The sequence below is a fragment of the Centrocercus urophasianus genome, unplaced genomic scaffold (assembly GCF_019232065.1).
Source record: "Centrocercus urophasianus isolate 14NV4802_14NV808 unplaced genomic scaffold, USGS_Curo_1.0 seq_22, whole genome shotgun sequence".
Lineage (NCBI taxonomy): Eukaryota > Metazoa > Chordata > Aves > Galliformes > Phasianidae > Centrocercus > Centrocercus urophasianus.
Window position 1 is genome coordinate 9,826,656 of NW_024884778.1, and position 22,452 is coordinate 9,849,107.

Consider the following 22,452-nt stretch of genomic DNA (forward strand, 5'->3'; position numbering starts at 1 on the left):
AGAAATGTGGAGATGTGGCACTAAGAGACGTGGACAGTGGGCATGGTGGGGGTGGGTTGATGGTTGGACTTGGTGATCTTAGTGGTCTCTTCCAACCTAGATGATTCTATGATTTGGGCTGAACTTCCTACCCGTGCTGCACTGCCCACATACAGCTCCAGAGGGTGCTAAGCAAGGAAATGCTCAAATCAAAGAACGGGAAGAATGGGTGGAGAGAGGAAATAAAGTTGCAGTGAATCTGCCAGAATGACATGCTGGGTTCAACCTACCATGGTCACATGCTTTGCCCAGGAAATTGTGGGCTAGAGCTGGAGAGGCAGGGTTTGGGGGTGGGTCCTTTTTGTGTGGTTGCATTAAGAGTAAGATACCCATTTTATTTGGATTTAATAAGCTAGTTAATGCATGTTTACAAAATTAAAAGTCTTTATTAAAGGCAGATGTACTGGTGTACGAATAGCTAAGCATCAGCATTGCCTTCAGATCATCCACAGCTTCAGTGTCTGCTTCTAATAACCAGCTGTCACTTACAGCGATGTGGTAACTCTCTTATTAAATCCTAAATGGGCATATGGAGGTTACATTCAAAGTACTGCTTCCCCCCTACGTTTCTATCTTTTCCCACACATGACTGAGCCAACTCACGATTCCCTGCAACATTTTTCCCCTTCATTAATGAGATGCACGTTGAGATCAGAAAGGCCAGATGATGACCACTCTTTCTGTTTTTACATCACTTTGGAAAAACTCATCAGATTCCCTGTATGTCAAAGGAGTCCTAACACATCCCAGATGCCTCAGTGCTAATTGTGCTTTTTCTACTTGAAACCACTAAGCTCTCCCAAGAAGCACTGCAACCACAAGCCTCATTTGTCTGGCACTGCCATGCTCCTGGACTGCTTTGCAGTAATAGCCTGGCAAATTCAATCCTTCGATGAGCCACCACCAACACCACAGCACAAACACCTCCTTATTTACACACTGCGTATTCAGAGGATGCTGGAATCCAGGACTTGCAGAAAGCAAAACTCATTTCTCTTATGGGAGTTGGGATGGAGGGTTAAACAAGAAAATTGATCTTGTCTGCAAGTTTCCAGGAGAAACACCATCAAAAACAAACGGTACTTACAAGCAGGGTAACACTTTCACCTTCTATTGTTTTTCTTATATTTTGTTTTTTACCTGAGGCAGATGCAACCAGCAAGACACAGAGGAACATGTTTTAGTGGGCATGGTGGTGATGGATTGCCAGTTGGATTTGATGATCACGGTGGTCCCCCAATGAGTCCATGAAGGCAGGGAGCAGCACCTGTACCTTGCAGCACTGTGCCCTCCAGCTGGCAGCAGAGAGGATATGCTTCCCCTGCCTGGTCATGCCAGCAGGCTGAAGCCACATTGGCTGTATAGGAGCAGCAAGAAGGGACAGCTCTGCTCTGTCCTGCACAGGTTCCATCATTAGGACTCGTCTCACGCAAACTGCTTCCTGGTTCCCCATCCTTCACTGACATGGATCTATATGCTCTTAATAGCACTTGAGTAGTTAGCGCAGTTGGCTGGGGAGAGGAGGAGGCATGCAGGCAACTGAAGAACACTGGTGCTGCAGCATATTAACAGTGTGTCAGCCTTGCAGACCTGGGGTAATGATGATCATGTGTTTAGGAGGGCCTGATCCCGTCTCCCTCAGCTTCCAGCTCCCTGCAGTAGTTTAGATTGGCAATCTGAAAACCACAAAACAAAGGGAACAGGGCACCATTTTCCAGAACCACGCTCACAGAGCTGTGGCCTCATCACCTGCCGCAGCACAGTGGGGTTACATCCCACTCCTGAGAGCAGCTGTGTGTGTACGAGGTACCTCAATTGCCCACGGTGCTCCTCCAACTGCAGGTCCATACTCTTCCTAGGAACACCCTCTCATTTTTTATCATTATCAAGGAGAGATGGCAGTTGTCTCATGCCAGTTAAGTGCACATGCAGATGCGTTGCTGTAAATTCTGAAAGAAGCAGAAACAGACCCTTCCTTGCACCCCATGGAGCTGAGCAGCCAACTGCCTGCACCAGGCCATGGGCACTGCAGCTCTGGGTAGCGGAGGGAAGCAGCAGGGCATGTGCTCTCCTCCTGTTCCCTCTCTTAGGCACTACTGTCAACTGCAAGCACATGATATTTGTGGTGTGTGCTTGCCCATCTTCATGTCTGAAGGTCCTGTACACAGTGCTATCAATCATCTGCAGAAATATTAAGCTGCTAGAGAGCTGACACTGTCATGTGCTGTATTCATTCACTTGAGGATCAAGTGTCCAAATGAAAGTGGTAATGGAGTCCAAACACAGAGCCTTCTCTGTCCCTGATCTCATTATGGCCCTGATGTGTGCCCCAACCCCTTTCCCTCCAGGTCTCCCTTCCCACAGCACTGACCACAGCTCATAAATTAATAAGTGCATGTACTTTTAAAATCAGGTTTGTGGTGAGGGACAAAGCGAAGATGAAGTGGAAAGGAGGGGAGAGAAAACAGACACAATACATGCAAACCCACACAAACAGCTGAGACACTGCAAAAAGGTTTAACGACAGGTAAGCCCACCAAACCACAAACCCCTTGGTCTCTAGTGGGCAGAGTGGGGGTGGGTTGATGGTTGGACAGAGGGATCTGAATGGTCTTTTCCAACCTGAGTGATTCTATGATTCTGACCACCAGCCAGACACCTTAATAGGTTTCCTAACAATGGCAGTGTGGTGCATGAGGACCCAGAATCCTTCGTATCCTTTGTTCTTACTCCAATTACATGCCAAGTTAAACACAGGGGAAAAAAATACCTAATCCACTGTCACTCTTTAGTCTTGTGCAGCTTATTAAAACCGAGAGAACAAAATACCCAGGATGGCAACGTGGGGTTGCACATTCCCTCTCCAGAAAAAATCAGTTTGTGTTTCTCCTGAGGGTCCCAGGAGGCTCAGAGACCAGAAGACACTGACAATATGCTACAGGAAAGAAGGAGGGAAAAAAAGGTAATTATGGAAAAGGTTCAGAGGAAAGCTTGTTTCTGCACAGCTGCCGAGGGCAAGTGGGAGCAGAACGCGCAGCAGGAGCTGCTGGCTCCAGGCTTGTGGGCAATCAGAGGATCGCACCCAAGAAGCCAAGCCAGCTGAGGCAGGCAAATCCTGGGCCACAAAAAGGCTGGAGAAGGGAGGACTTTGTGCTGCAAGATACAGAGAGAGGAACTACAAAGGAGAACTTGGGTTGGATATGTTGCATGGGGAAAGACCTGACCTACGCCCTGTGTTGCCCAGTTTGACTAGTGCTAGATAAGTTTGAATGGACATGGAGAAACTATCAGAAAAATACTTACATTGGGAGACTAGTTGCAAATGAAGACCAAAAAACCCTGAACTCCTGCAATAGTAAGGTCCAGACATCCTAGCTGCAACTGTCATAAAATGGAGTGGCAGCAGAAGATGCAGCACCAAAAAATGATATCAGTTTAGACTCAACATTGGTAAGTGATAAGAGCACTGTGGGAGAGCTGTAACTGGAAAATAATGATGGACAGGGTGACTTACTTAAAACTTATGCGATATTTGACTTATTTTAAACAGAACAGACAGATAAACAGTAGTAGAGTGCTGCCTAAAGGTCCCTGGTTTCAACATGTCTTGGATATAAAATAGAAGTTCAGATGTCTTCAAACCAAATGCAAAACTCCCCAGAGAATGCATGTGAAGTATGGAAAAAAGTACTCAAGGAGCAGCTCCTGCCTTGCTGAAATGAATATTGTAATAGGGACAGAAAGAATAAGGAGACAGAGAGCATAAAAAGGGAAATGATTAAGCAGCAGAGAAAGCAGTTTTTTTAGGGGCTGTGAAGTAGAGAGATGGAGTGAGAAATGCCAGAAGTCAAACTGAATTAGACCTCAGGAAGGATATTAAAACAAATAGTAAAAGGTTCTCCAGCCATACAAACACAAAGATAATAAAGACAGAACAGGCAATGCTGTGAGCAGGACAGGGGAAGAGAGTTCACAAAAATCTAGGTGAGGCCCCATGACTAAATGAATTCTTCTCTGCAGCTCTGAACAGAGACAATAACTGTAAGCATATGAACTAAGCTGGGTAAACAGAAGGGAAAGTCGTAAAAAGGCTTCGTTGGATGGGACATTGCAGATCTTCTATAGTTCCAACCCCCGTGCTGTGGGCTGGTTACCATCCCCCAGACCAGGCTGCCCAGGGCCCCATGCAACCCAGCTTTGAACACCTCCAGGAATGGGGCATCCACAGCTTCTCTGGGCAGTTGTGCCTCAGCACCCTCTGAGTAAAGAATTTTTTCCCAATATCTAAAGAAAATGTACTTACCATAGCTGAGAGGGAAGTGAAGATCCAAGATCTTCCTGCTATCAAGCGATTGGCCCCTAAGTAGCCCAACGTCCTGCAGGAACCAGCCCATACCATGACAGGACTAGAGTAAGGGCTTTGATAGATTGATCAATAAGGAGATGGAGAACACAGTGTACAGCCTGTAAGTAAGAATGAAAAAGCAATATGAGCATCCAACAACCCAGCACGAAAGGGAAAAAGGGAGGACAAGAGAAGGGCTCTGGAATTCCGGAGTCTGGAATGTCCTGTTTGGGGACTTTCCATTTTTGTCTTATTTCTCTATTAATAACCAATTTCATAGATAAAGGAAATAGTGTATTTTAGAGAATCATGTAATGCAGTGGCATGATCACGAAATCACAGAATCATTTGAGTTGGAAGTGACCTTTAAAGACCATCGGGTCTAATTCTCCTGCAGTTTACAGGGACACCTCCAGCTCCATCGGGTGCTCAGAGCCTGATCCAGTCTGAAAATGGGAATGATGGGAAATGATTTGTTATGGTAAAGTGAAAGAGGTTTAGCCCAGGCAATGTAGAGCCACAGGATCTGGTGGAGCAGAAGAAGGAGGCCAGGAAGGAAGGGACAGCAGCAACACGTCACCCACTCTAAGGATTGAAGGAGTGAGGACACAGACTTTTTGTTTACTTGATCAGAGGAGACGTGATTACTTTCTGCATCCTGACTATAAACAAGGGAAAAAGCAATGGAAGTGGAAGAATGACAGTGGTGCTAAAAATATATAGACATATATTGCTAGAAACATGTCTAAGCTCAAAGCAGTGCCTCACTAGAGCAGCGAGGCAGCTGGGCAAATGACAGGGAAAACATAAAGAAATAAATAAAAAAGAGGAGGAAAGATTTTTAAGAGGAAGCCTGCTAGAAGTATGAAAGGGATTTTATGAAGTGGTTCCCAGCTGGGAATTTGGCCATGGTACCAGGGTTAACACACCCACTACTCTGAAAAATACCAAGGGATTTTCAGCAGCCAGGAATTGCCAAGACTTGGGTTTTAAATCTCCACTGCTGAAACGCAACTATTTATTCAGAGCAGTTCCACTTGAGCAACTATGTGAAATGCTGCTCTGAGACTCTCAAAAGTCTCCCGGGGAGCAGGCAAAAAAATACATATATTCTGTCTGGAGCTGATTCTCTTTCCCCATTTCTCTCCATCTCATCCCTCTTCACCGCTAACAGGATTTGCATCAGAGCAGCCCAGCCCTCAGTGCAGCTCCCAGCCCCTATCCCTCTGCTCGTCAACCCATAAATATATCACCTCTGGATATGAGGAACAGTGTCCTGGGCAGCTGGGGGAGATACAAACAGCTCAGTGCCCCTCAAGCAGCAAAAGACTTGAGGCATCTCTGCTGTATAGAACAGTTTAACTGTGTCGAAGAAGTACCAGCTAGAAGCAGATGCTGTCAGAGCCTCTCAAGGCTTTCTTAATATCAGCCCACCTTGAATGTAAGAAAACTGAGTCATCTCCATCCTAAGCAAAATGAGAAGATACCAGCATGCTTAAGGGTTCACAGGGGGCAGAAAGCTTTGTAGAATCACAGAATAACTTATGTTGGAGAAGACCTTAAAGACCATCTAGTTCCAGACTACTGACACGGGCAGGGCTACCAATCAGCAGATCAGGTTACTCAGGGCCCTATGCAACCTGGCCTTGAATGCTTCCAGGAGCAGGGCATCCATCTTCCCTCCTGTCGTCTCCTTAAAAACGTGCTGTGGGGAAAAGCCACTGCCTGACAGACCCAGGCAACCCAACACCAGGGTGCCTTTTTGTCAAGACTGCTGGGTCCTACTGGGTCCCCATAGGTCCTTCGTCTCCCTCTTGCCCACTCCACTCACGCCCCCTCCCCTTCTCCTGCCCTTCTCCGCTCCTTGCACCAAAGGCGCGTTTGACCTCAATCTGTCGGCTTGGATTACGGTCTGGAGCCATTCCCCTCTGCCGAGCACGGAACCCATCAGGGCTGCGAGGCTGTGTCTGCCACGGCGGGTTACAGGAGATGGGATCAGCGAGGGCTGCAAAGGGACTGGAAACCAACAGAGCTGGGCATACCTGTGGAAGGAGGCTGAGCAGAAAGTGTTAAGGGGTGCAGGAGTATTGGTACTCAGGAGTCATCTACAAACAAAAGTCAATGAAGATCTTGCATGTGTAAACTGCAATAGAGCCCATTCTTTGGCCCAAAGAATCTGGCTAAACATGGATGCACTCTGCTATCCCCAAATCGGTGCATCTTCACTCAAGCTGCCCTTGACCTGCCCCAAGAGTGCCTGAGCAGGAGAAGAATTCCTGCAGAAAGCCTCCTTGACCTTCCCCACGCTTCATCCCACTCCATCAACATCACAGTGTGGACAAAAGCAAGGAAAAATGAGAGGAAAGGGAGAAGGTGCCCTCTGTACCCAGGTGGACCAAGAGGGCAGAAGTACTCACACAATGAGGTGAAGTCTGGGAATAAGCAGGAGTCCCCATGCGGCCCTCACATGCACGCAGTCCAGCAGAGAGGTCAGGAGGGGAAGGCAGCAGCCCCCAAGGCCTCCACTGTGTTGGCTGAGGATGACAGGCTGAGCTTGACAGCTCTGCGTGCTGTCACCTCCTATTGCATTACATTCCCTGAAGGACAGCAGGGTGACCATGGTACCCAGAGCCCTGACGAGTGGGCTAGAAGGCACACTGGCACTGCCAGGAACCAATCCCAGCCTCTACAATTAAAGCTTCTCCTAGAAACACCAGCAGAGACATTTTCCCTCTGCTCTGCTAAGTCCCAACTGATCTACCCATGCTCAGAGCCTCCAAGATTTTGTTCCATTCCACAACAGGCAAAAAATCTGGCATAGCCACACATGACCCACTGTCACCCCAAGCTTGTACAACCCAATGCTGCCCTGTCTGTCTCTGTGATCACCAAAGCTCATCCAGCAGCTGGGGCACACAGTGACACTGCAGCAATGTGACAGAGGCCCAGCTGCAGCTCGTGAGCTGGAGAACAGCTTGGCCACAATGTCCTGGGGCATCAGCAGCAACAAGAATGGCATGTCCCTCAAGCTGCCCTGGTGGCTGGCACGGCTGTGCTTTCCTTGCTGTGCCCAACCCTTGACCCCACGACCCAAAAGCCTCCTCTTACTCCAGTCCAATGACACAGAAAAACAGCCGTCAGGATGGGGGGGAAGGGGTCAGATGCCAGCGTGGAGAAACCCTCTGAGTCAGACATACAAACAAACCTAAATCACTGCTTCTCGCGGATGTCACAAGAAGTAGCACAAACTGTAGCTGCAGGAAAAAAAATCCAATAGGCACCAATTAAATGCATGACTTGATGCCTCCACCACGGCAGCCAGTGGTGGCTTGCTGGTGGCAGCCGAGTGTCACCGGTCATTGCTGACAGTGCTGAGCCTCTGCCTCTCCTGGGGGATGCTGGGGGTGGTCAGAGTGTTGCCAGTGCACCAGAGCTGCATGCACATGCCTGCATTTTAGATAGCTTGATGTGAAGTACACCGCGAAGTCCCTGATGTGCTGCCTTGAAACTGGGGGACTGCCATTTGGGCATGAGCCCAAACATCACTGGGTGGACCCAATGGAAAAGTCTCATGTAGGCTACCCAAAATCTGAGCTAGCTAAGGCAACAGCATTCCTGCTATCACTGAGCTGGATGCTACCGCTACCATCAGTCCAGGGTCCTTCCCTGTCCCTTTAACAGGACAGAGAAGGGGTCACTGAATGGCAGAGAGACCTGGAGTGTCAATGTCGGAAAACCAAGTGAGGCCAAGATTAAGACAAGAGCAGCCTGAGCCCCGCATTTCACTCATGGTGAATCAGCCATCTGCATTTGACACCTTAAAAGGTGACTCAGATGTGGTCACAGAAGCATGACCGGCCATCCTGTCCCAGCAGCAAGCGCTCCTGAAAGAGTTCCTCCCAGTGCAGGAATCGTGCACTACAGTGCACTACAGTGTTTGCATCACTCTGCAGCAACAGCAGTTTCTGGGGGGCAACGAGCCTCATTTATTTCCCACAGCACTGCTATCTGCTCCCCTGTCTGCTCACCGCAAGCACATCTGCAAGGCAAACGCTTCCCTTCTCTGATGTTAGCTGCAGCCACTAGAGGGTAATCCAGCCCACTGAGTCAGCCCAGAGCCTTGCTTTGATATAGCGGGCAGCAGGTAAGTGCCATTATTCCCAGCTGCTAATTACAGGGTACCCTGCCTAAATCAGCCTCCAGACCTCCCCAGCCAAGCAGAGAGCCCTGCTGGCCGCCCCAGAGCCCAGCAGCCTGGAAAAGGTGATGCCATCACACCGGGATGCTGCTGACTGTTCCTTCCAGTTGGACCAAGCTGCATCTCCAAGCTTGTTAAGAATTGCACAAAATAATAATAATAATGAAATAACAGTTTTAAAACCCACCATAACCCTGAAATCTTCATTAATTATGAATTTTGCATGGCAACTGTTACTAAGAGAGTCTCCTCTGAAACTGACGTTCAAAGAACTTTACATCAAATCTTCAAACAGCTGAGAAGGTTCAAGCTACAAAGTCGAAACATCTGTTGCTTTCCATGCATTTTTCAATGGGGAGATCAGAGAGGAGAAAAAAGTGTACAAAATAATCCTGGTTCTGCTTTATTATTTAAATACAATGACAGCCTATGATACACACTCTGTGCAGAGAGGGAGAGAAAAAGCAAAAATGAGTGCAGAGTGTTATACAGTTCTACCTACTGGAGCCAAAAATATAATATGCTTCCATTTGCTTTAAATTTAGCCCTTCTGGGAAATGCTGTATTAATAGCCCTGGGGGATGATGTCTACAACAGGAAAAGAAGGGCATCTCCTCCAGCAGGAACAATGAGCTGACAGTCTCACCCCTCCTCTAGCTGCTGTGGAACATTATGGTGGGAGCAGCAAAACAATTCCCAACATTCCCAAGGTTTTCCAAGGCTTTGATTTCACATAGGATCAATATCTCTTTCAGTGGAACACTGAATTTTGTTTTTGTCGAGCACCAAGGGGAAACTTCTAACAGCATTTGGATTAGAGAATCCAATCCAATGTACCTCTAGCCAAGGTGCCCCAAGAGATGAGATCTAGACTGCAAAGTCTCAGCATTTGTGTTTTACCTACTTTCATGGTAGCCCCGAGCACTGCTGTGTTGTAAGGATTGTACCTTACAAGAGGCTCACCAGCAGATGAGCTCTTCTTCAAATAGAGGAGCTGACTTCAGCTTTCACACCATATGCTTCTGAGGGATGCCAGCCCTCTGAGAGCCAGGCTGAAAGACATCTGATCTGCTGAGGTAGATTCATCTAATGCCAGGAATTCGATCAATTAGCAAACTTCAGATGAAGAGCTGGACATCAAGTACACCTGTGACAAGAGTCTGGGAACAGCTTCTTGGGTCCCTGTACCAAGTTCCTGCTGCAACAGGCGCCGTATTATATAACAGAATCACAGAATCATAGGATTGATTGAGTCAGAAGAGACCCTTAAAGGCCATCTGATCCAAACCCCTTTGCAATGAAAAGGGACTCCTACAGCTCCATCAGGTGCTCAGAGCCCATCCAGCCTGACCTTGGCTGTCTCCAGGGATGGAGCACCCAGCACCTCTCTGTGGTTATTATCTCTTAATAAATATAAAGCTCAAACCCCAGCAGGTTTCACTGCCTCCTGCACATCCCACTGAAGTGGTTGGAAGCAGTGGCTGAAGCTGCTACAGAAATTCCCTCCTCCCCAGGCTGTGCAGTTCAATTACCACATCCAAGTGGATTTATCAAACTATAAAGCAAATTGAATAATCTCGTGCTTCAGGCCTATAAAACATAAGTATTATACCTGGAAGTACTTTGACAAAGTAATAAAGATGGAGAGTAGAGGAGAGGAGAGGGAAGAACAGCCAGCTCTTTTTTAATGTGGGTCACATTTTAATTTTTAACGTGAAACTAAAGTGAATCAACTCTCAGCTCCAAGTTCTGTCTGCACTGTGGGAGCATCCAGCTGGGGACTGAACAGATCACACTGGGAGCAATTCCTATAGCATAAGGCTGTTTGGTCAGGATCTGTAATGGGATCATAGAATCATTTGAGTTGGAAGTGACTCTTAAATGCCATCTGGTCCAACTCCCCTGCAATGAACAGGGACACCCACAGCTCCATCAGGTGCTCACAGCCCATCCAGTCTGACCTTGGCTGTCTGCAGGGATGGGGCACCGCCACCTCTCTGGGCAGCCAGTGCCTCACTACTCTTATAGTAAAAAACTTCTTTCTTACCTTACGTCCAGTCTAAATCTCCTCTCTTTTAGCTCCCCTTGTTACAACAGACCCTGCTGAAGAGCTTATCCCCTACTTTCTTACAGCCCCCCCTTAGACACTGAAATACTGAAAGGGATCTGTAACTTGATGCGAGCAGCAAGCTGCACAAAGGGCTTCACTCTTCAGCCCTGCCTCCATTCCCATCTCTGCAGCCTTCCTGCGACCTAGGGGCATTATTCCACAAAGCCATGAGTCCTTCTTTCCAAACACAAGCACGTGGAACCTCCACATCCCAGCACCCCTGGTTTCCCCCCCTCACTCAGAGCTGGGAGACGTGACAGAGTTGGGTGCTAAAATCACCCAGCCCCCCAGAAAAGACGAAATGATTTCCCTGTGATTTCCCACTGAAGCAAATACCCCTCTGGCCATATGCTCAAGCTGTGGCAGACGCCAGCCCCACTCCCACGCTCGTTATTTACTTGCCGCTTGCTGCCTTCCTTCTGCCCCACTGACCCCATTGCTCACCGCCCTCGCTCTGCCGTTAACCCCATTTCGGTTTAGGGGATGATTCACTCTCAGTGTCCAAGATTTTCACCATCAAAAACCTCTCTTAACCATGGAAATCCCGTGGGCAACGGGATGGAGGAGCCCCCCGGGACGACACGATCCCAACTCTCACCACCAATGGCTGCAGATGAGTGCAGAAATCCTGCTGCTCTCTTTAAGTCCCTGTCTGCATTAGCACCAGCTCTCACGCTTTTTGCCTTGTCTTTTCCTTTTTTTTTTTTTTGGCCATGTGTCACTAATTTTACTCATTTTCTGAGTTTGTCTAGAATAGTAAAAGATTTGATTAGCACGTTCCTGGTTTTAATTGTAATTAGGACAGTCATTGTACAAGCTATAAAAGGAAATTGGGCTACTGCTGAGTGGAAGAACCCCTGAGAGAATAGGGGCTGTGAAGGGAGAATTTCGTTCATAAAGAAGGAAAAAAAAAAAAAAAAAGGAAAGAAAGAAATAAATAAATCTGTCTGGGAAAGAAGCAAAACTCCAGCTTGGGATGCTGTGAGCCGAAGCGGGCCAGGCACTTGGGGCCATAACAAAAGTCTGGTTCCAAGCAATGTCAGCATGGGTAGTTTCTTCCCTGATGCAACCCTGCTGCATGACCTTGGCCAAAGCAAGGTCTGATCTTTCAGTTTCCCCCACCAGGATGGTTTGGGGGACTGTAAATTAACAGTCCCTTTTTCAATGCATATTGTGATCCCTGTGATACAGGAGCAGCAAGCAATTACCCCCAGCCTCCATCACATACCAGGAATCATCTTGCTGGTGGACAACGTGGACACCTCCTGTATTCAAGGGACAGCGAGATGGGCCAGGTCCCAGGAAAGGACATCGGCCAGTTCTGCTTCTTTCCAGCAGAGGGAGGGGAAGGCCAGTCCAAGCCCATCGCAACAGCGTTAATGCTAGGAAAGACACCTAGAAATCGGATGTGTGAAGTCATGCTGTCACACGGCCATCACCTTCAAAGCCCAGAGGAGTGGGGCTCCCCTGACTCTTTGGGGTGGCCGTGTTGGCAACCCTGCCCCCACTGGGGCCAGAGGAAAAGGGGGATATCAGCAGCCAGGGGGATATCAGCAGCCACATTTCTCAACTGACTTAATCTCATAGATAAATTGCTCTTAACTGTCATGGCCGAGATCTCCGGTCACATCTCCAGTCCCTCTAAAGGGACAGCCCCCAAACGCAGGCAGCCTCCAAAAAGTGGCAACCAACAGCACCCAGGAGCGTGTCACCCTGTTGGCCCCCCTGGCTCTCTTGCACCTCTGAAGCTGTCAGTCTGGCACTAGAAAACTCAAGAAAAATCAATTCTCCCCCTCCTTCTGCTCTGTTTCCACCATGGGAGGCAGTCATTTTTCTGAAGCAACAATTTGCCTTAGTTAAACAAACAAATAAATAAATAAAACCAGCAAAGCTCAGGCTGCTCGTGGCACATTAACGTCTATCAGCCATCGCCTGCCACCTGCTAATGATCTCACCTCCAATCTCAACCCCAGACTGGGCTTTTTACCACTACATTTAAAGCAAAGGACAAACATAAACCAATCACTTCCCAGCATGGCTGCGATTTTCATTAGTCCAGGCAGCGAGGAGGGGTGTATTGCTCTGCTCGGCCCTTACTGCCTTCAGAATTGATGGATTTTATTCTTTTTCCCCTAGGAGCTCAGAAAAAAAACTGAATCATCACCTCTGAGCGGGAAGAAACTCCCCGTTTGCATCTTTCTCCTTGCAGGGGCACGTGCTGCTGCTCTCATTTTTCCCCTGTAAGGTCTGAGCCCTTCACATGGCCTACCACCCACACCCTATGCTTACGCACTGTATGCATAATTGTAGATTTTATATATATAGTTTGTATGCATATGTATATATCTCTAATGTGCATAAATATATGTGAGCACATCAGGGGAAACAACAGAAGCGTTGGGCTTGTGGTAGGTCGTAGGCAAAAGAGGCATTAATCCCCTAGTCAAACCTGCTTGTCTTCCAGGAGCTCACCCAGGGCAGGAGGAGTTCTGTCTGGGGCTGACACTTGCTCCTGCTCACATGATTACAGAATCAGAGGTCAGTTTGGGTTGGAAGGCACTTTAAAGATCATCTAGCCCCAAACCGCCTGCCATGGGCAGGGAACCTTCCACTACACTGGGATGATCAAAGCCTCACCAAAATCCCATGATGGCCAAGTCCCCGTGCTGCAGGCTATGGGTCACGTACTCATCCTGTTCCAAAGTGATGCATGCTGCTTTCTGCAGGAACAGCACTTCCCTTTGCACATCCTGGCATTCACCACCCTTGTTAGACAAACGAGAGAACACACCCAAAGGCAGGAGAGATTCCCCATAGAGTCCAAAGAAGTCCAACAGGAAAGTGGCAAGACCGTGGCAATGGACTGGTGCAGAAAGTTCCAGCCAAGACCTTCAGATCACATGTGGGGTTTCAAGGTTCCAGCCACCAGATGCTGAGGGTGTGCCACTTACCTGGAGCATCAGGTGGCATCATAGGACTCAGAGTCCCCACAGAGGCAGCCACAAATTTGGGGTTCTCAAATGCAGTGGATGAAGGTAGGCGGCCGCCACAGCTTTACAGATCACCGCTGTCTCCAGCGGCAGGGCTGCGCGTTACTGCTGGGAGGTTCCCATTTTATCATTTAATCAAATAAAGTGCATTTGTGGATTACACAATCATTTGTAGACCCTGCTGATCTTTTCCTGCTTAGCTCGGCACTAGAACTCTGGCAGCAAACAAAGGCATTCGGAGCTGTCGTCAGACTCGGACACGCTGGCTTCAAGCCAGAAACTCTTGACAAAACGAGGCAATTGGTACTGAAGAACATTCTGGCTATTGTGAAATATTAGATACTCATTTATTTTGCCAACCAATAGTTTTCTTATTTATTTTTTTTTTTTTTCCCAACTGAAACAATAGAAGAAATATTGAGAAGGAGAAAGAAAAGCATAAAGAAAATCCTGCCTGCAAAAGGATCAGAGCGAAGCACCAAACCCCACAGAAATTGCTCATTGAGCTGCCAAATTTGAACTCAGATTGTTCATGCTCCAAGTTGGAGGGAAAACGTTCAGGAAATGATACTTAAACCTGGTTCCTGTACACAGCGCTGCGTCCAACTGCCCAGTGCTCAGCTTCCATGAGCTCCCAGGGTCCCACCGACTGTGGCACTGACACAAAATCTGGGGAGACAGAGGTTCAGGTTGGATATTAAGAAGAATTTCTTCTCAGAGTGCTCAGGTACTGACAGCCCAGGGAGGTGGTGGGGTCACTGCTCCCAGAGGTGTTCAAAAAATGGTAGATATTGCAGTGAGGAACATGGTCTGGAGCAGTCACAGGCAGGGCTTGCTGGGTGGACTAGATGATTTTAGTGGTCTTCTCAGCCTTCACAATTCTATGATTCGAAGATGAGGGGATAAAAATCATACCTTTGTGGAAGTCCAGCTCTTGCTGCTGATGGTCTCAGTGCTGGAGAGCAGGAAACTCACAAAGAAACATAATTATATATAAACATCTGGTTTGTATACATGGTAAATGCAGACAAAAGATGCATCTGTGATCTGTAACGAACCAAATTACTCCAGAGGTTGGTCCCAGGAGGGAAGACACAAAGTCAACAGGAAAAATGCAGTTTCGATTGTGGGATTTTGGTTCTCATGCTGGGCAGAGCCATGGCTTGGACCCCACACACCAACCTGCTCCTGCCTGCCAACATCCCCGTGCCCACCATGGCCACCCAGTGTCACCACACACAATCAGCATGGGGACTTTGCATTAGGATCCTGCCCATCCTACACCACCATTTGGAAGTAACCAGGATCTCCAGGCACCATCCTTTGACAAGCAAAACAAAAGGGTTCAAACCAATGAATTCACCACAAGGTGCCCATTCAGCAGAGAAGTCTCCACATCACAGCTTACCAGGCTGCACATCCCAGTGCCATTTTGGGCCGCTTTCCTCCCTCCCAAACTGCCCACAAACACAGACCAGACACCAGCATTAGCAAAAATGTTTAATCTCTCCTTGATGCGTGTGTTTATTTACAAGTACTAAATCTGAAGAACATTAAAATAGGAAATAGCAGGATATTTACACGATCAAAGGGTGTGCGGCCAGCCACGCCAGCCTGTTGCTTCAAGTCTGAAATCATCATCACAGAAAGTTAATCAAGGACTCCGGATTCTCATTTACTTATTTATTTTATTTCCTCCCCATTTAATTTTTTAAAACTATTAAAACTCTCTGCTTTTCACCAGCTTTGCATTAGTCCCCACCCCTGCTTTCTTAAAGGACAGCTCATGGTGCGCTTTGGGGGCAGGATGAGCCTGGGGGTCACCCCCTGCTCCCCACCCTGACGCACAGGATGGGGATAAGGGGCCTGGGGGCACTTTGTGTTTTTGGGAGCCTCCCACTGAAAAGGCAGCAGGGGTAGGCAGGGGCCTGCTGGCAGCTGGTGGAGTTTGGCCTCCTCCATGCTCCATCCCCAAAACGCAAGATGGGGGCATGCGTAGTGTCACTGATAAGGGACATCCTGTGATGCCTCCCAGCCTCTTCCCCAGGCAGGGGTAACAGGCTGCCTGCAGGATTAAGGACACTGGGCATCAGGTGAAAGGCAAAGGTAGCACCAAGGAGCAGCAGGGGCTGCAGGCTGCACTGCAACATGTCCCCCATACGCAACCATCTGCCATGGAGGCACTCGGGACCAGCAGCAAGGGGACCCCAGAAGGATCCTTGAGTGGAGCAAAGCCCCAAAGCCCCCTCAGGAGGAAGACATCAGCCCGTCCCCAGGACCGCACTGTGGACTCTCCTCATTGCATGGGATGGGGAACACAGGACAGGTTGAACCTGGCAGTGGAGGCAGAAGAAGCCAAGAGGAGCCCTGAGAGCCCAGCAACGCTGTGACACTACTACCCTGCCTAGCACAGCCTCTGTACAGTCTCTCTGGAGACTTCCCTGCTGACCACCCCCCAGGACCACCAGGGCCACGAGAGCCATCCAACACGGCTACCAACATAGCCAAGGATGTGCTGCAGCATTGCAGCAGCCTGGTGAGCCTCTGCTTTCGCCAGCACTTCCCGAAAATTTCAGAAGGCTCAGACAAAAACCTCCATCCTCTCTCACCAGCAACAGCGAGGGTACCACCATCTCCAAACCACCACCAAAATCCCACGTGCTCAGCTCCACCAAAAGCCACCAAAGATTCCTCAGATGCTCTTACCGCCGCAGTGGGACCACAGGATCGCAGGGGCTGCCGCAGGGATGCCAGAACCTCGGGCCGACCTCACACCACACCTGCACCAAACCCAACTGTGGCACTGCTGCAGCTCCCACCAATGCAGGCCCCATGAGCCGTGCCATTTGGGGACCCCACGAGGGCTCTGTCCCACCGAGGCTCCTGGCGCACAGCTGCCCTTTAAGGCTCTCCGAGTACCACAACGTCAATTACTGAAGTCTTTTTTCTTTTTTTTTTTCTTTCTTCTGGACAAGAAAGTGACAAATTAATTTCAAATAAAAATAAAATCAAATAGATAAAAGGCCTAAACAAACCTCTAGGATTCAACACTTGCAGTCTTTTTATGCTTTTGTTTGTTTGTTTTTTTCTGTTTCTTAAAAAGATCAACTCAGACTAAAATCTAGCACAGTCATGCAACAGCCCACAGCTCTCAGATACCAGCTTGGGGTTCCCAGGTTTGGGAAACGATTATTACTTCTTTTTAGAACACTTCTGTTGTGGCAGTTGTTTGTTTTTTTTGTTCTCATTTTCTTTTTTTCAATCAGCATCTTCTCTTTCCCCTCTTTATTAAAACAAAACCAAACCAAACAAAATCACAACATAATGAGAGATGTGCAGGCTTGAAACGATTGTTCTGCATGGTGAGAAATGCTTGGAAATTTCTTCCAGACCATTTGGTATCCTTTTTTTTTTTTTGTTTAAACTGGCTGTGTAAATTTATTTCATATTTATATCGGTTTGATTCTCCTTCAGTTAACTATACAGCACCCCACTGGGGCACGAGAATTAGATTGTAACCACATATATATATATACACACTTTTATTTTTTTTTTTTTTAATTAAAAACTTCATTATTTCTCCCTCTCCCCCCCCCTAACTTGCAGTTTATGGGAATGGGCAGAAACCAGAGGGCTCCTGTCCACTTGGACTTCTGCTGTCACCACTTCTGGCAGAGCACGATCCCCTCTGCTCAGCCCAGGGAGCAGCAGGAGCTCTTGGGACAGAAAAGGAAATGTATTTGCTCAGTTTTTTGAAAGTTTTGGTCACCTGCTGCAACTCCGGGCAGCATTCGGCACCTTTTGTTGTTGTTGTTGTTCAGGAAAGTAGAAAACCGTGCAGATCTGACGTTTGGAAGGGGGTCTCCCCGTGAAATGCCAGCAGGCACAACTGTGGGAAGGGCGGATGGAGTGGAGGGGAGATGGGGTGACAGCAAGGAGAGAAAGGGGGAGAAAGAAGGAAAAGAGAGAGAGGAAAGTAGATGTGGAGTGGGAATCCCTGCACAAGCCTGGGCTGCCCGGGGCAGGGGAGCAGAGGACAGTCCCAGTTCGGTCCCTCTGTGGGCTGGTGCCCAGCTCCAGCCACAAGCATAGCACGAAGCAAGGGGGAAAAGGTAACGATCCAACCGTGGGATCCCTACGTCAGCACAATAAGATGGCAGGAATCCTGCCCCTCCCCACCCCCCCGTAAAAAAAAATAAAACAGCAAAAAGAAAAGTTTTCAATCATGCAGTCATAATGTCAATCCTGTCCCTGCCTTCTCCCTCCAAGGAGCCGAACCTGAAACCAACTGACTGGTGCTGTGGGTGGCCAGCAGGAAGGCAGTGGGTAAAAGCCAAAGTACCAGGCTGGCTCTCCAGGTCCCCTGTCATTGCCATCCTCCCCTCTGCAAGGATGAACCCTAAACGCATCCCCCAGCCATCCCCCAGGGAAAGGAATACCGACCCTCCTCTCTGACTTCCCTCAGCCAACTCACAGCCTCCAGAACCACTCAAGCAGCATTTAAATAAGAGCATCTACTCAGCTAACAAAACTCCCACTTTTTTTGTTGTTTTGATCTTTTTTTCTTTTTTTTTTTCCTTTTTTTTTTTTTTTTTTTTTTTGCACTAAACAACATTCAAATAAAACATGGCACAGGACGTATTTTCAGAAATATCAAAGCTCAGGGATTTCTCCCTTTCCTGCCCACCCCTGCTGCCCCCACCACCAAATCTCCCCAGCATCAGTCCTTTAGCTTATTTTTTAAAACCGTTTTTCATGAGTTAGTTGCAAAATTTAGAATCCTCTTTTTTTTTTTTTTTTTCCCCTCCCATTCTTTGTTATACTTTTTATTTTTTTTTTTCTTTAAATTAAAAATTTTGTCTCGTGTAAATTGTGCAAATATAGCAGTTAACACTAGTGGCAGAAGGCCAGAGAGAGAGAGAAGGGGGGAAAGAGACAGAAAAAGAAAACAGAGGGAGGAGGAGAGGGGGCAGACAGCCGGGGGGGCAAGGAGGGGAGAGCAAGTCAAGTACAGTACAAACAGGAGCCCACCCCCCCCTCCCTCCACCAAAGTAACAACATCCAAATGCCGTCCTAAAAACCCCACGGTCCCAACCCTCCTTTCCAGTGGGCTCAGGGGCTCTGCCTGGCCCGGGGGGTCCCAGCGGGTCCATGGGGCACGCGGCTCTCCCTCCTCCACCGCCCCGCTTGGCCCCTTTGCAAGGTCTCTGCTGTGTCCCGGTTGCATCGGGGTGTGCGTAGAGGGGTTTATCCGTGTTGCTGCTGTCGTCGGGATTTTGTTTTCCGCTCGCACGCGAGGTTTTCCTTGTTCATTTGTGGGAAGTGTGCGGAGGCACCCGCGGGCACGTCCAGCCCCGGCCCCGAAGTGTCCTGCCTGCCTCCTCCCGCCGCGTCGCTGCTTGGGAAGCTGGCACCGTGCCGCCTCTTCAGCTGCTTAAGGCCATTGTGTCAATTGCCTGCTCCAGCTTACTCCTCAGCCGCTGCCTCCTGGCCTGCTCGTCCTTCTCTAACGCGGCTAAAATCTGCGGGAGAGAGGTGAGAAGAGAGGCTGAGAATCGGCCCTTGCAGCACATCCCGACCCCACGCAGCCATGGGGTCCCAGGAGAGGCATCCTGTGTTGCTTCCCTTTGTCTAATGGAGGAGGGGAGAGGTGCAGGACGCTGCCCCCAGCTGTCACCCAGCAGATAGAGCACCCCACAGGCTGTGTTAACACCAGGGATGCGCAGCTGCAGCTAGCAAGAAGCCAACTCAATGAATAGAATTGAAGAAAATGGACATCTAGCGTCAAATGCAGGGCAAATCCAAAAGGCAGTAACTGCTGCAAACTACATCCATGACCCCAGAGAATCTACCAAGACCAAGAGAAGCACTGGCTGCTCTTCAGAGACCACAATCAAGCCATGAAGCCAAAAAAATGTGCCAAACCCACAAGGCTGTGGTTGCCACTAGGAACAAAATCCCGCTCAGCTCTCCCTAAGGTTGACAACCACCCTAGGATATGGGATGGACACTGAGCCCTTAGAATCACAGAACAGAATCATAGAATCGCCAAGGTTGGAAAAGACCCACAGATTCACCCAGTCCACCCAGTCATCCAACGATCGCCAACAGCTTGCCCCATGCCTTGCAGGAGCCATGCTTGACGTACCAGGACCACAAGAATCACAGAGTCATTACAGTTGGAAAAGACCACTAAGGTAAGTCCAGCTATCAACCCATCACCAACATTTTAAGAGTCCAACCATCAACCTATTGTCCCCATTCTAGTCCAGCTGTCAACCCTACACCCACCGTGCCCACCGACCACATCCCTCAATGCCACATCTCCACAGTTCTTGAACCCTCCAGGGATGGTGACTCCACCACTCCCCGTGCAGCCTATGACACTACATCACCACTCTTTCTGAGAAGAAATTTTCCCTAGCATCCGACCTGAACCTCCCCTGGGGCAACTTACAGCCATCACTTCTCATCCTATCAAGAAGACAGCTTTCCTTCATCAAAACCCCCTTCCTCTAACCAACCTCCTGTGGGAACGAGAGATCACAGGGTGATGTTTGACAGTCCCCTTGTCCCATAAGAACACTTCCACACCTGCAGGTCTGGGGAGCGCTTGTGGAAAAGGCTCAGAGCAGACAGAAGGGAGTAATGAAGCATAATGCTGAGGGGCACCTGCCCCCTCCACAGGCACAGCTCTCATCTCACTAACACTGTGCCAGTAGAGCAGAAAAGCAGACTTTTTTTTTTTAAAAAAAAACAAACCTGAATAGAAATCTCATCTCCTCGGGTGAGCTAGTTGAGAGAGCAAATTTTTTTGCAATTAAATATCAAGGCATCCGTCAAAGGGGACTTGATTAACCATTTCATTGGCTGCATAATTGGAAACAAACTGTTGTATAATTAATAGACTTACTAGGAGGCAGGCAAAGTCCATCAGGAGCCCTACAGGTAACTTCTTAATAGGGAATCAGCTTCCTTTGATTAAGCACTGCTGCAGTGCCTGCGGGCTGGCAGAGTTGTGAGGAGATGCAGCAGCTCTTGGCATGGGCAGGCTGTGCTCCCTGCTAGGTGTTCTGGGACAGGACTGGGGCTGGAAAGGATGACCAGTGCCTGGGGAAGTAGAGGTGCAAGGTGCAGAGCAGCTGGGTGCTGCTAAATGCTGTGGGCAAAACAAAATACCTACAGCCATGCTCCCACTGAACCCAAAGCCCCATGTGTCTCAGCAGTGGCTGAGCTGGAATAAGGGGAGGTTGGTCTGAGAAGCTGAGTAAGAGTCTATTCCCTCTACTTCTGCCTGTCCCACTGAGCCAGCTGTGTACTGTGCAATGCTGAGGTGTTAGAAAATGCACAACCTGCCCCTGCGCTTACCCAGTCCTCTTTTATCCCACCCTTACATAAACTATTACAATAAAAGAGAGTTGGACTAGATGATCTTTACAGGTAACTTTCAACTCAAATGATTCTATGATTCTATGAAAAGGAAACCAGTGCTGAGTTTATCACCTGCTGTAAGGAGCCAGGACCACTGATTACCAAGATGCAAGTATCCACATGAAAATTAATTATGATCTTCATTCACAGCCAATGACAGCTTATTATTGCACCGAACAACAGGAAAAATTTTTCTCTCCCATTCTGCATCAAAGAGTGTGCAGTCGAGCTGCATATAATTGTGCTTAATGAATGAAAACAAACAAAGGGAACAGCTGCGATTTATTAATTCCATTACAAATAATAAAAGAAGTTCCTGAGAGCTGTGAACGCGCTTGCAATGCTTGGAGAGCAAGACACTCAACAGATGTCAGGCTGCAACTATCTGACGACATGAGAACCTGTGCCCACCAAGAGCAGCTCATCAGTGCCACATGGCCCCTTCCTTGCTCTTAGCCAAGTTTTTTTAAGGGCTGAGGACTTTTACCCAGTAGGAAGCAAGCACCTGATGGTCACTGAGGGGTGCTGACTGATCTGGATGCTCTGAACTGCTCGTCTGCCACCCTCATGGTAACCACAGAGCTGCTGTACAAGCTGCAAAACATCCTAATGGCCAGCCCATCACACAGAAGTACAGACCCCCCAGACATGTCATCCCACTGCAGCTGGGGAATGGCACTCGGATCCCACCAGCGCTGTTACACTGACCATCACGTGGCCCCTTCCCAAGCGCCAGGGTTTCCTCTGACTCCTGTAGGCAAGAGAGGCAACCAAGGGGAATGGAAACCTTCCTCAGCCTCCTCCTTCCTCCCTACAAAGCACTCAGCTACTCAAGGGCTTAGGCCACCACGGTCCCATTGCTGTCGTTAGACCCAGAATGCCAGCCCTGCTACTACAGCGATGGGGCCCAACCTCCCTGTGCAAAAAGTGCCAGTGCTTTGTCATCTAAATAAGCCATTGTTCACACAGTCATCGCTCTGCTTTATTGGGAGAATAAAAGCGATATTATCGTGCCATATGTATAGATCTGTGTTTTACTGTAGTTACATGCTTTACTGCTTTAATAAAAAGATGCGGGGTGCGGATTTGAGCAGTGCTTCGTGAAGTTAATTTGTATAAATTACAACAGAGGGGTTTTTGACCATTCCTACTGATACTCTCAAAGAAAGTGCTGAGAAGGCCACCACATCCTCTCATACCCCCATGAAGCAGAGCTGGATGACACCAGTGTAAGTGTGGTGCCAGTACCACTGCAGCACTGGGCTGGGCATGGCACAAAGATAAGGCACACTGCAATAGTGTTGCCAATTCTAAAGCTCTGCTATGCTCACATGCCAAG

General features: G+C 48.5%; 1 protein-coding gene across 3 annotated transcripts in view; it reads right to left on the bottom strand.

The window, feature by feature from the left end:
* Positions 1-15,169: 15,169 nt before the first annotated feature.
* The window catches only part of PLXNA1 (plexin A1), a 94,941-nt gene continuing 87,658 nt past the window's right edge, over positions 15,170-22,452 (bottom strand). For all 3 annotated transcript variants that reach the window (XM_042823200.1, XM_042823198.1, XM_042823199.1), the window contains exon 32: positions 15,170-19,204. In XM_042823200.1, the coding sequence (XP_042679134.1) occupies positions 19,109-19,204 (96 nt within the window). In that variant the 3' untranslated portion in view covers positions 15,170-19,108. The remainder of the gene's footprint in view (positions 19,205-22,452) is intronic.